Source organism: Taudactylus pleione, unplaced genomic scaffold (assembly GCF_031769625.1).
Source record: "Taudactylus pleione unplaced genomic scaffold, aTauple2 ptg000116l, whole genome shotgun sequence".
In the NCBI taxonomy this organism is placed as follows: Eukaryota; Metazoa; Chordata; class Amphibia; order Anura; family Myobatrachidae; genus Taudactylus; species Taudactylus pleione.
In genome coordinates, this window is record NW_028284518.1 from 12,322,501 (window position 1) to 12,336,736 (window position 14,236).

At 45.0% G+C, this 14,236-nt stretch overlaps 1 protein-coding gene across 6 annotated transcripts in view; it reads right to left on the reverse strand.

Annotated features, from left to right (window-relative positions):
• Positions 1-14,236, reverse strand: part of RREB1 (ras responsive element binding protein 1) — a 91,408-nt gene that overhangs the window by 41,106 nt on the left and 36,066 nt on the right. For all 6 annotated transcript variants that reach the window (XM_088471687.1, XM_088471689.1, XM_088471690.1 and 3 more), the window contains 2 exons: positions 9,305-9,425; positions 804-920 (listed from right to left, as the gene is read on the reverse strand). In XM_088471687.1, the coding sequence (XP_088327813.1) occupies positions 804-920; positions 9,305-9,425 (238 nt within the window). The remainder of the gene's footprint in view (positions 1-803; positions 921-9,304; positions 9,426-14,236) is intronic.

Sequence of the window (14,236 nt, forward strand, 5' to 3'; positions counted from 1 at the left end):
GAATAGCAATTGTTTTAGGAATGCTGAACTTCCTGTTCTTCATTAAAGGTTTTAATAAATGCCAAAGTAAAGTGACTAGAGCCACATAAGAATTGTAGGAGATAATTACTTGCATCCTGCTACCTAACAAGTGCACATATGCCTCAATGTACCGTGGGCATGACTCAGGATGTACGCCAATGCCATCACAGCTGCAATCCCATACGCTGCAGCTCTGCAAAAACATGAAAATATCTCTGACACAGAGGAATGTATTGAGACACCGACCTGCATCGGTCTCAGATCCTACGATAATGTACTTCTGAGTAGCTCCATGGTCGTGCAAAATAGCCGCAGGAACGGACGCCAGAGCCATTTTTACATTGTACGATATAGCAGACGCAGGTAATGACACATCCAGAAAATGGCTATGACAAGCCTGCGGTCTTTTCCGCCACTCCCAGTTACCTCCCACAAATGCTCCCTGCCTGTCAATCACACTAAATAGTTGCTGCGTGTGACTACGGTAACGTACCTTGTTGCATGCACAGTGCATGATTGCCGATTATCGCTCAATTGTGTAAACATCGGAATAGCGTACATCTCTGAATCAGACACTGGGCACACAGGAATTCTATCATGCTTAAACTTTTACCTATGTATTTGTGCATGCAACAAAAGATTACTTTGATGATCATTTGACCAAGTTGTATTAATGCAAGAAAATGACTGATGATCTGGACTGTTAGCGTGGATTCTCTAATCATCACTCTACAGTGACCTGTGAGGATATGACAGAAACCACATTTCACATGTAGGATTACCTCCATTTCCCTTGGCCATGTGCTCAGTAATGGGTTGAGAGTCGTGTCTGACACTTTTATCTGTCATGATGGTAGCAGAGACACTGTATGTTGAGTCAGCAGAAGCTCTCTCTAGCACTGCAAATGAAGAGGCATATGTCAATATTACAGGAGACAGCTGAGCACAACTCACATTATTTGAATAATTTGCATAAACAGTCATATAAGGCCAATGGCTAGTGGAAAAACTCAAGCGCTACGAGTCTACAGTACCACACCAATGTTCTAAAAAAAGACTAAACAGAGACCAAATATACTTAATATAATTTGTCAGAGCTATGCATTAGGTTTGATATAAAGACAAAAGAAACATACATACAAAAAAAGCAAACAAGAAATTAAAACTACGTTACTTAGAATTCTACAATTACTAGACTCACTGGGGCTGATATAGAAAATAAGTCAGTTGTGCTCCTGAGCCAAGCTTATGCACCAGCAAGTGCATAATGCGGGGTCCTATGCAGATCAGTCGCAAGTCGCATCTCAACTTGTGTCTGAAGGGGCAAAACTGGGTGGCAACAGGCCATTTGCTCATAGGCAACATTTAGACAAGGAGAGTCAAGGGTGTGTCAATGGAATTGCAGGCTATGCAGAGACATGCCAGTAAATACGGTTGTTTTCAGAACAATCTTTTACTACAGGGGATAGGACTGGTGCAATTGCACAGTGATAAATGTGAAACCAAGCACAAGGAGATATAGATATATACTTACACACACACATACAATAACCCTACAATTGTTGCAGTTTCTGGCCTGAAGAGCTGGTGAGTGCTCTAATTTTGTTTTTGAGTAGCCTGAAGACTATTTATGAAGTGCTATTTTGAGGTGCACTCAAGCAGATGTAATAAGTATGTGTGTTTGCACTACAGTTGACTCTAGAACCCCCCACACACATATAGTGGCTTCTTTATTAGGCACAGTACTGGTTAGGACCCCCCTTTTTTTCTCATAGGCAGCCTAAATTCTTTTGGTATACATTCAACATTGATTTTGGCCCATGTTCAATTGCTGCGAATTTGACGGCTGCACATTCATGCTGCAAATTTCCCATTCCACAACATCCCAAAGGTGCTCTACTGGATAGAGATCTGGGGACTGTGGAGCCCATTGCAGTACACTGAAATCATTGTCATGTTAGTGGAACCAGCATGAGATGTGCGCTTTGTGACATGGCAAGTTGTCCTACAGGAAGTAGCCATTAGCAGATAGGCAGACTGTGGCCATAAAATAAATACACATGTTCTGCAACAATACTCAGGTATGCTGTGATATTTAAGCAACGCTCAAAATGAAATTACCGGGCCTAATACGTTCCAATAAAGAATTCCCCAACCATTTTCACCATCAGCAGCATAAACCTGTGACACAAGGCAGTGCAGAATCATGGATTCATGTTGTTTATAACAAATCCTGACCCTGTCAGTTGCATGTTGCAGCAGCAATTGAGATCGGACAGACCAGGCAATTCTTTTTTTAAATCTGTCCAGTTTTGGTGAGCCCGTGCCTACAGTAGCCTAGGGTTCTTGTTCTTAAGTGCTGTGTATTTAGAGATACTCATAGAACTGACACTCACTGGATTTTTCTTTTTCTTTAGTTTTGTGCACTATTCCTTGTATACTGTAGAAATTGCGGTGTGTGAAAATCCCAGAAGATCAGCAGTTTCAGATCTACTCAAATCATCCTTTTTGGCACAATTAATCATTTCACTGTCAAAGGCACTTATTATAGATCCCATTTCTTTTGGTATTTGGTCTGAACAATAACTGAACCACTTGACCAAGTCTGCAAGTTTTTATACACTGGGTTGCTGCCACAACTTGTTTATTAGATATTTACATTAAATAAAGTGACCACAGCATGCGTATTTGTACAGATGTGTTCACGCATCCTCAAATTGCTCCAGTAAGCCATGTTAAATGCACCATAAAAACTGCAACGAAGCTGCGCCATACATCTTTTTCACTCAGTATTTTAATCAGTTTGCATATTGTTTGCAAAGCTAATGTGACAAAATGACAAGGTGCGCATACCCTGTACACCACTAGTGTATTTGCAGGCGATTGCTGTGTGAAAAAGATGCAAATCTGAGAAAAAAGGCAAGAGACCGAGGGACGGATATGATTTAGCCACGCCATACATCACGCCCCCCAACATTGTGCAAAGTTACACTGCCATGTTTGAGGAAAAAGTGTAAAATACTGAGTCCACAGTACATTATAAGTCTTTTGGTAAGTGGCTGCGGTGCGAAAAGACATCCCGCTGCCCCTCACATGAATGCCGGTGTTGGTAATGCCGGTATGCATGATGAGCGTTGCAAAAGGACCGTTCACTCGGTAAGAGCGGCCCTTCGTGATAGAGGGACTTCTGGGTCTATGATCCAGAAGCCCCTCTGGCGTCCTTCTGCGCATGTGCAGAAAGACAAACGTGCCGCTGAGGGTGCTGGGAGGGATCCTGATTGGATCCCTCTCACAGCAGTCTCCCGATAGAAGCCCATAGGCTTATGCCATCAGGAAGATGGCATTGCACTCCGGGGCTTGGTTGCGGTGGGTAATGCAGTCACATCCGCATTTTCGGGGTTTGACCGCATTTCTACCCTTGCGGCATCTCGTCCACTATGCGATGCAAAAAAGATGCTGAAATGTGAAAGTACAAAACTAACCATCTGTGGTGCTGTGTCTAAGCGCCATATAGTGTAAAACTCTAGGGCAGTGATTCCCAACCTCGGTCCTTGGCACACTAAGAGTCCTGGTTTTAGTGATATCCATGCTTAAGCACAGATGGTTAAATCAAAATAACTAAGGTACTAATTAAGTCACCTGTGCTCAACTATGGCTATCCTTAAAACCTGGACTGTTAGTGTGCCTTGAGGACCGTGGTTGGGAACGCCTGCTCTAGGGGTATGAGGGCCCATCTGTATCTCTCTCTCTCTCTCTATGTTCTGTACATTTCAGCTTCAACGCAACTTGTTGCTTCCCATTCAGAACGAACAGGAAGACATTTGCTAAAAGTATTTCCTTATCGAGAAGAGAATGTGACTGTTGGCTAGATCCACGCATGATGTATCACAGTCACCATACACAACACCATCTCTTCTAATTGTGCTCTATTGGCAATTATACACACCAATGTGCTTTGCAACATGAGTGTAACAACAATTCTGTACAATGCAAATCAGCCGGACGTTGCTAGGAATCGTTATTTGTTTTACAGTGCAGCCTCCTCTTCTGTGACTATTGAGTAAGAATCAAGCTGTGAGCTTAGGATGTGATAATGTGAAAGTACTCACCAATGTATCACCTCTCCTGTCTGCTCTAAGGTGTTATTTGGGAAGTAACTGAGTCCATTGTGAAATTAGTAATTGAGTGTTTAAAGAATTGACTCTGACATTCACTCAACAATAGCTTGGAAGAGAGAGGAGAGACCTACTAGGATGAGGAATGTAAGAAAGCATGCATCTGTATTCAGCACACTGTGTGGCAGTATAATCAATGTCTATAGATAAAATGTGGAATTTCAACTTTTTCGTATGGTTCTATGCAGCTAACGTCAGAATAAAGCGGGCATACACGGTGCGATGGCACCGTGCGACATGACGGGGGATCCGACATATCGGACGGTCCCCACACACGGTGCGATCGGGTGGCCAACCACCTGATATGCCGGCTCCCCCTTCCATACCCGCATAGTGCTGCATGGGATCGCACATCGCATCCCCTGATCGACAGATCCTGCAGTAAGATCAGAGGGTGCGATGTACGACCCCACGGGTGCGCACTCGGTCCGACATCAGGCCCATACATGGTGTGATATAGCGGCCAAATTGCACCAATCTATCGGATCGGCTGCTTTATCGCACAGTGTATGGCCTGGATAACTGCAACTTTATGTTCATCAATCTATTAATGCTTCTATAAAAACAGAACATCAGGAAACAAGAGGATGCAGGCAGGGCCACAAACGTTGGGAGGAGTGAGAAGGGAAACAGCGCCTGACTAACTGCAGCTACAGTTCTGAGTCATTTAGACGATGAAACCAAAGTACACACACACTCTCACACACATTCATCTGCCTTATGGGGTCACAGACATCTCCCATTGATGTCAAGTTTGCTACTCTGGAGCTTTCTCTATAGAATAAATGGAAAGGAGCATCCTGGGCTCAGAAGGCACAGGAAGGAGAACAACCAGAACATGTAACCCAAAGAATGTGATTTTAAGCCAGAATAAACCCTTTGCTGCCAATGCTGCCCCAGTATACAACAGGTTAAGTTCTGGGCAAATTGTGACATGTAAGTCAAGCAAGTCAGTGAAGCAGTGCAAGGATTAAACATCCTGGTTTTCCATGCATAAGGGTGCCAATTAACCCAGCAGTGATGACACCGGGCCTTTTGTTTCCCTTCGAGTGATGTGTGTGTGTGTTTTTTTTAACGTCTGACAAAGGTGCCTTTCTGCTTTAGTTCATCTCTGTTTAGCTGATTAACCAATTATATGCTAGGACTCAAAGAGATGGATGTTTAAAAAGTGAACATGACCAGCCACTGGGTGCCGTATTCATTTTTTTAGTTGCCAACATTTTAGAACAATTTCCAGGGATGCTGGAGGCGGAATAGAGTAACTTAAGCCCTCTACAAGCAACACAGTCAAGAGAGACCTTGGTGCTTCTCTAATCCCAAGTGTGACATGTTATCTGAATATGGTGACAAGGGAATTTTTGGACTTTGGCCCTCATTCAGAGCCGCTCGTTAGCGGCAGTACGCTCGTTCCGAGCGATGTTTGCACATCTGCGCATGCGTACGGTTTTTAGTACGCATGCGCGAACCAGTCAGTGCGGCCGAAAATCGTTTGTACGCTATATAGCGAGTGCCTGCTATTTTGAGTGACAGAATGAGGCGTATGTGGGTGGTAACAGGGGAAGGTGCTTGAAAATGGGGAGTGGAGATCCGAACGCAGGCGTGCTTAAAGGTCAAAACGGGCGTTTTATGGGTGTGTATATTTAAAACAGCAGCGTCATTGTCCACGTCACTGGGTTATTTTATAGCCAGAACTGCTCGCAAATTTGTGGTAGCAAATACCAACCACAAGAATAGCGAGCAGTTCATACGCTGGTCGATGTACTCGATTAATCTAATAAATAGCGGACATGACGTATGGTGTGAGCGGCCAGGGGGCGTTTTTAACAAATAAACGAGCGTATGTTTTGCTCGCTCGTTCAGACTTAGAGGTGTGAACAGACTGCAATGTGCGTACGGATCATTTGAATAGCCACCCCTTGTTTTTAAACGAACGACCGCAAATAGCGAACGGCTCTGAATGAGGGCCTTTATTCTTCATTCAGTATTAACCTCTGACACCCAGAGAAAGAGGGATACCGATTTATACATGCATCCAAAATACAATAGAATTTGTACTATACATTAAGTTATTTTAAAATAGGGACAGGTCACTGGAAATTAAGGTTGGCATTTCTGCATGTTAATAGTATAGATTTTAATATTACCCATATCACTCTACATGAAATGGTTCAGTCTGATTCTTCCTCATTATTTAGTAACTGGAGCTTCATCAACCAATTACTAATAAAAAATTTTAAAATCGATTAACTAAGCACATGTAGCTGCAATTAGAAAATAAGTACAAACAGAACTTGATCATTTTGTACTGGATGAAATAGGGAATGATGAGAGGAATATATAAGGAAAGTACTCCTGTTGACCACACACAGACAGATCTTGTTGGGATGTAGTTAGCAGACCGGCAGCCGGGATGCCGCCGGTCTAATACCTGGCGCTGAAAGTCCGACACAGGATTTAAGATGGGCGTCGAAATACCGACGCCTACCTTAATCCCGGCGCCGGAATACACACAAGACGCCAGCCTGAACGAGGTAAGGTTTAGGTAGCATAGCGGGGTTAGTTTTAAGTTTTTTTGGGGGGGGGGGGGGGTTTGGGTTAGGCACTAACGGGGAGGGTTAGGGTGCAGGGTGAGTAGAATTAGGCTACAAGAAGGGAGGGTTAGGGGGGGGAAGAGGAAGTATACTTACCCAACCCGTTGGGATACCGTCCATCGGGATGCCGTCATCTGTATTTTGAGAGGAGGCTTCCCGACTGCCAGTATTACATACCCATTCCGATCTGGTTGCATGGCTTATCATGGAACAAATATGGTGACAAAATGTGTTAGATCAACTGTACAGATCTAGTTAGTTGGCGGTCATGGTTGTCCCTGGATCACAGAAGACCTCCAATGCAGTGCAGTCAGCTGATGAGTATACCCTCATTCTGTCGTTTATTACTGACGTGTCCTTTATGCAGATAATAAATCCACACATGTACAGTATGTATGACAAATGACATGGGAACATTAAATCGCAGTTTTTCCCATAACTAAATCTAGGCTGTGTACACCAACCTAGTTAGCGATGCGTCTCGGCGGGTTGCATACACACTTGCCGATGCCGGGACCGACATCATTAGAAAGGGCTATGGTGCAGTGTTGCCTGTCGAACCTGCATGCAGGTCCGACGGCCAAGTCGCTGACGTTTGCGCGGGAGCGCACATTGTCAGTGACATTGAGGGTACACACTAGACCAGTGGCGTCACAAGGGGGTGTGGGCCGCACCCGGGTGTCACCCGCCGAGGCGTGACACCAAGGTGCAGACTCCCCCTCAGTAACAGGAGCCGGGTGCTGCACTGTAGCATTAAGTGCAGCACTCGGCTCCTGTCACAGTGAGGAAGATGGCACTGCCCTGCCGGTAGGGTCTAGGGGCCTGATTCAGACCCGCTCGCGTGCGCTGAGCGCTCGCAAGCGGGTCGATGGTGCCCTAGTGCGCATGCGCACGATGGAGGCAGCTCCGTCGTGCGCATGCGCGAGACCCGGCTAGCGACAGGGAAGCCGTCGCTCCGGGTCTCGCACCAAAGGGGGCATGCGGTCGATGGTGAGTGACAGCACGCCCCCTTTGGTGGGCGTGCCGGTGGCGTGGCTGCCAGACGGAGGCGTTCCCATGGGAACGCCTACCGTCTGGGTCCGGCCCCACTGACATCACTAGTGATGTCAGTGGAAGTGATTTTGGCTCTGATAGAGCCAAAATCACTCCAGGGCTTGCGGTCACCGAGACCCTACCGCAGGGTCTCGTCGCAAGCCCGATGGACCATCTTTTTGGCCGCTCGCATATGCTGTGGGTGGTCACCCTCAGCTATTCGAGCGGCCAGGTGGCCGCTCCAAGTTTAGGTAGGAGGGCCCAGATTCAGAGCGAGCGCTCTGGTCAGAGCCCTAGATTCCCTTCGCGGAGCCCTGCCTCACCCCCCACCACCCCATTGATAACCATGGGCTGGGGTTCCGGCCGCAAGGCCACCCCCTTCCCAAAGACCACGCCCCTTTCGCCGAGGCCACATCCCCTTTTTGGAAGCACCGGGCGCATGGCATCCCTCCCCGCACCGGGTGTTACCGTGGGGAGGGACGCCACAGACGATGTGCCAGATATGTCTACTATGTACCTGGTGTAAGGCAATGAATGTCCCTATTGCATCAATCTATAACAATACTGATATTACCATATGGGCTCATTTATACATATGCACAGGAAACATGCACTTTAGATATGTTTTAGTGTTGTGATTTTACCAATATAATCTATCATACTGGCTATGTGTATTAACAAATGAAAAATAGGTGGTTCTGTCAAGATGTAGTTTAAATCCCGGCTGTCGGGATGCTGGTGCTGGAATCTCGACACCAGTCAGAAGTAGGGGGGGAGGGGGGTAGAGCAGGTAAATGAACGAGCCCTATGCGAGATCGCAATGATTTGAAGTCAGTAACGGTAAAACAATCATCATGACTTTATCATTGTTGACCAGTGGCAATGATTCGAATTCTCCTAGTGCAGCTGCTCCCAAACTGGGTGCCGCAGGACCCCTGAAAGGGGGCCATGGGTCGGTGGTCCAGTACAAAAAAAAAAAAAAAAAATTATATATTTTTTTTTTGGGTCAATGTGATAGGCAGAAACAGTGCTGGTGCTGCCAGTCATAAAATACATGTACAAACAGAAGCGCAACCCTGTCCAACACCACATAACTGAACCTAAGGATGACAGGTAAGCACACGTTATTTAATTTAATCATTTTTGCTGACTTTCTCAATAAGAAACTTTTGGCCTAGGGGTGCAATGAAAAAATATGCTGATACTCCTGGGCGCCTTTATTCAAATAAGTTTGAGAACCAGTATACTAGTGGGCTACACCCACTTCAGAGACCATCACAACATGTGTCACTTGGTAAATATGCAGAGTTGTTGCAACCGGTTCATCGATTACATAAAAGACACATTTTTTTTTTCTTTCAGGTGACAGGTTACAGAATGTGAGACTGGAGACTGGTAGATATCGATGCTGCTGAACCAGAAAAGAATATAAAAAAGGAGATGACATAATCAATGCAGTTCCACAGGAAGTATTTTCCAACCGACCTTCAACAACCAAACTGCTCCCCGACTGCTGGAAAGACTGGAACTGGCAGGGCCCAGTCGAAAAGCTTGCTGGCAGCATCCCTTTAATTCCTCCTCCAGCTGGGCACCAATACACTGCAGCCTGCCGAGAACAAGACACAAGATGTTCTTAGTCTGTATATTCTGTGACAAAGCAGCACATGTACAAAACATCACAACAAACATGAGAGCCATAATTCTGTCATTCAGGTTTATATTGTGCACATCTATTACGGTTCAACTGAACCATCATTTAAGTCAAAGTTTTTTTTTGTTCTTTAAGTAAAATACTGTGTGGGTGGCAACAGGGCATTTACGCATAGGCTAGGTTCAGTATGGGGAATGTAGTCGGAATTATGGGCTATGCTGTGTTACAGCTGAATCCCTTAGACCAGGTTTATGGATGGAGCAAGTATGTGCTGATAATAATGATGGCTATTTGAACAAGCCTACAGATCGGTGTGGTGCGGTCGCATAGATATGCATACAACATGGCACATGGTTGAACATCTGCATTAAGTGCACACAGTGCAAGTGTAGTTGAGGCCAACTTGCGTGCTACTGTGAACTTTCCCCAAAATGTTTATACACCCAGCTTCATGAATATTGGTGATTGCTTTGTACAGGCACAGGTGGACAACTTTTTGTTAGAAACACCTATATAAAAACCAATTAATACGAAAAGCCTATATGCTGTGGCATTAAGTCTAGCAATGTCTATAGGTGCTGGCGTGTTGTACAATTCTTCCTCAAAACTGCTCAAATTAAGTCTGGTTGATGCTCTGTGGATAGGGACATTAGGGCAGATGTACTAAACTTGGAGAGAGATAAAGTACCAAACAATCAGCTCCTAACTGCCATTTTGCAAACACAGGGCCTGATTCAGAGCCGAACGCTCTGACCAGAGCGCTCGCTCTGAATCAGGGCCCTCCTCCCTAAAACTGGAGAGGCCTCCTGGCCGCTCGTATAGCTGTGGGTTACCACCCACAGCTATAGCGAGCGGCCATGATGATGGTCGCGATGGTCTTTGACCATCGCGACCATCAGGCTTGCGACGAGACCCTGCGGTAGGGTCTCACTGCCGCAAGCCCAGGAGTGATTTTGTCTCTATCAGAGCCAAAATCACTCCCACTGACATCATTACTGATGTCAGTGGGGCCGGGCTCAGACGGTAGGCGTTCCCATGGGAACGCCTCCATCTGGCAGCCACGCCCCCAGCACGCCCACCAAAGGGGGCGTGCTGTCAGTCACCATCGACAGCACGCCCCCTTTGGTGCGAGACCCCGAGCGACGTATTCCTCGTCAGTCGCCGGGTCTCGTGCATGCGCATGACGGAGCTCCCTCCGTCGTGCGCATGCGGCAAACATCGACCCGCTTGCGAGCGTCCTTTGCTCGCGAGTGGGTCTGAATGACCCCCACAGTTTGTAACATGAGTTATGAGCTGATTAGTTGGTACTTTGGCCCTGATTCAGAGGCGCTCACTATTTGTGAGCGCTCACTCTGAATCAGGGTGGGACGTTTCTTTTTTTCACCGGCCACCAGGCCGCTCGCTAAGCTGTGGGTGACCACCCACAGCTTTAGCGGGCGTCCTGGCGATGGTCGCGATTATCGCAACCATCGGGCTTGTGACGAGACCCTTGTGGTAGGGTCTCGTCCACCGCAAGCCCCAGTGAACTTCCTGCTCTAATTGAGCAGGAAGTTCACTACTGACATCCCCATTGTCATCCTGGAAGACAGCCCTCACATCAATAAAGAAATGCTGTAATACAGGGTGAAACTGGACATTGAGTACAAGTTACTATCAATCAGGAATGACCTTGCAGACAACACCCATTCCATGATAGCAAAATATGCTCCTCAACATTATGGAACAACCAGACATTTTGACAGCTAGAAACCAGGACTATAGTGCTGAAGAGTTCTTTATGTTGGTGTCACAGTGCACTCGTTTGTTGAGAACATGGTGACATATGATTTTTCTGATTAGATCACCTTCCTACACAATTTGGTACTCCATAGATGGTCCTGGTTTAGTTGCTATATTACTGCATTGACAGAAGTGATCAGCAGTTCAAGCTACACTACAGTATGATATCCGGCTTTCAAAAGTTCTCATCAGACCATTTTTGAGGAAACCATAAGTTGAAATTTACAGTTAATTGCCTATTTTGACTTACACTTCAACTTAATGTACAGATATCACAATCCGTGCACTTTGCCCCAATATTGCCCTTTGCTGCTTATGTTTTTTTTCAAGCAGAAAAAGAACTTGAACATTGTTCTTGAAGTATCATTACATTGAAAAAATGATGGTTACATAAGTTACTGCCTAATGCACCCAACAATCACTCCTATTTGTGACTTACTGGGGTCCCGCTTGCAGCCATGATTATAGACAACCAAGGCAGGCTAGCATTTTTATAAATGAAGAAACAGTCATTATTATCCTTTACTTTTATGAAGCCACAAGGGGTCCGCAGCGCCTTACATAATATATAGATAAGAGACATACAAACAAAACAAAATCTATAAAACCACTGCTGTACATGCAGTCATAATATCCACAAAAGCAGTGGCAGATGAACCCTGAGGTTTTATGATGTTGTCGGCAATGGGGAAGAGATGAAGGTATAAGTGAGCGAAGGAAAAGCACGAGGGAAGAGGGCCCTGCTTGTGAGAGCTTATGATCTTAACTAACGCATGAGACACACCTGTGTGTAAGCCCTTGCTTTTAATATGCATGGAGCCCTTCATTTACCAAAAGGTTTCTATTTGTCATCTATTAAATAAGGTACACACTGTGCAATAAATGGTCCGTTCAACCAATTCTCAGCTGGTTGGTCTGTAGACAGTGGGCCTGATTCAGCAGTGTATGCAAGTGCACTGCTTATCACAGATTCCCAATTAATCGGGAATCTGCACGTGCGCAGGACCCATTCTGCGAGTGTGCAGAATGGGTCCTGCGTAGTCGCACGCAGACCATTCTATGCCTCTGCCTGATTGACAGGCAGAGGCATTTAAGGGGCGGCCGCCGTTCCTGGAAACAAGGTGTGTGTGCCCCCATTTTCTGGGAGTGGCAAGCCCAGGAACTGCTTCGACGTAGTGCCCTGGGCTTACAAGCCGGCCAGCCTGAGTAAGCTGAGCCTTACCCAGCTGGCAGGGCCGACTGGTGCTGTCCACCATCGTGACCATCGACCACCGATGGCCGCGATGGTGCTCCCAGCCTGCGACATCTGTGCTGGAATCGCAAATGCAGCGGGGGGTGTCATACAAAGTATTGCAATCCCTGAAAGGAGTAAAAAAATACAATAGTATTTCCTAAGGCAGATATACTAGTTTGTAAAAGCAAACTTACCACCTATTACCAATATAATGAATCAAACCAACAAACAGTTATAAGAAAAGATTTTATATTTGTTGTATATCTTTCATCATTCAATGCATTTAAATGCCTCACCACATTTCCTTTCCAGTTTACCCTTTTCATTCCTACTTTTATTTTTAGCATGTGTGCCTCATCTAAAATGAAGATAACCTCACCAGGATGGCCTGCTCTACAGCTTGAGAAATCCTGAAGACATGGCCAGTTGTGTGAATGAGTACAATTGAGCAACTTTTCTGTAATCAAAATTAATGAGCCAATACCTCCTCAAATGAAATTCTGCATTTGCTCATATGTGATTGTACAATACTGAATGAGGATGTATTTACAAATGAGTGATTTTTTTCTTTAAACACCAGTATTGTGACAGAGACAGATTAATGCAGTACTTCTGGTTTGTCATGTGAGTGCCCGAGGATGCTAGAGCACATTCCTAACCAAAGTTCACCGAAATAAAAATGAGGAAGATAGATTAGACGGTGCATGAAAAACCTCTGCAGTTTGCTCCCAGGTTAGTTAACAGCAATTAAGTAAATGCATGTATCATATACCTAGGGAACCAGAGCCAGGCCTAACCTGCTTATTCAAATCATCTTCTCACGTTTGAAGAGAGCCAACTGTCTTTCAATGAAGCAACAGGTTAACGGGAGGAGAATGATTGAAGAGAAGTGATGTGTTTGTGTTAAGATGCACAGGAAATGTCAGCACCAGGCTTGCTTCTTTCATCTCCTGAAGTGCTGGGGTCTCAGATACCTATTATTCCATACAGAGCTCGCTCATTATTTGGCAGAAAGAAGAGGAAAGTACAATTAATAGCAGGAGGGTAATAAAGTTTGTAACTTGCTGTGGTAAGCAAAAGATAGAGGTAAATTACAGTACCTCTACATTTATGTATATTGGGTATTTTCTCTAAACACATCACTAACACAAGTTTCACTGTTTTCCCATCACACATCCTGTACTGTGCAGCAGGAACCATTGGTGAAATTAAGATAACAGACAAAGTCCTAAGGGAGTGACCCCTCTTTGTACAACAAAACACTAGCTTGGGAGGGGGTGGAAAGTGGGGGAAAAGGTTCTAAAGTGGACAACCCATTTACGAATATATATTGCCAAATAGCAGCCTGTACTGCAGATGTGTAAAACAAAATGTCACGTTCCCTTCATAACTGAGCTCCAGGGCAAATTTAAATGTGAGAAAACCTGTATGGTCTTGACAGCTCATGTAAAGAATACACACCTTGAAATTACTGCCATAGTATTGCTGCGCAAAAATAAAAGATAAGAAAATTATTACCAAGACATTTACCATTAAATTGGATTGATAAACTACATCAATATATTATCAGAGATGTAATATTGTGTTATTTTTTTCAAATTGTCTTACTTTACAGATATTTGGCTTGTTCTGAAAGATAAGCTGTTAAATCAAAAGGAACTAATGGTGCATACACACGGAACGATCGTCAACGATAACAATATCGTTGAACGATTTCCCGGGTGTGCTGGATGATCGATATCGATCATCCAGC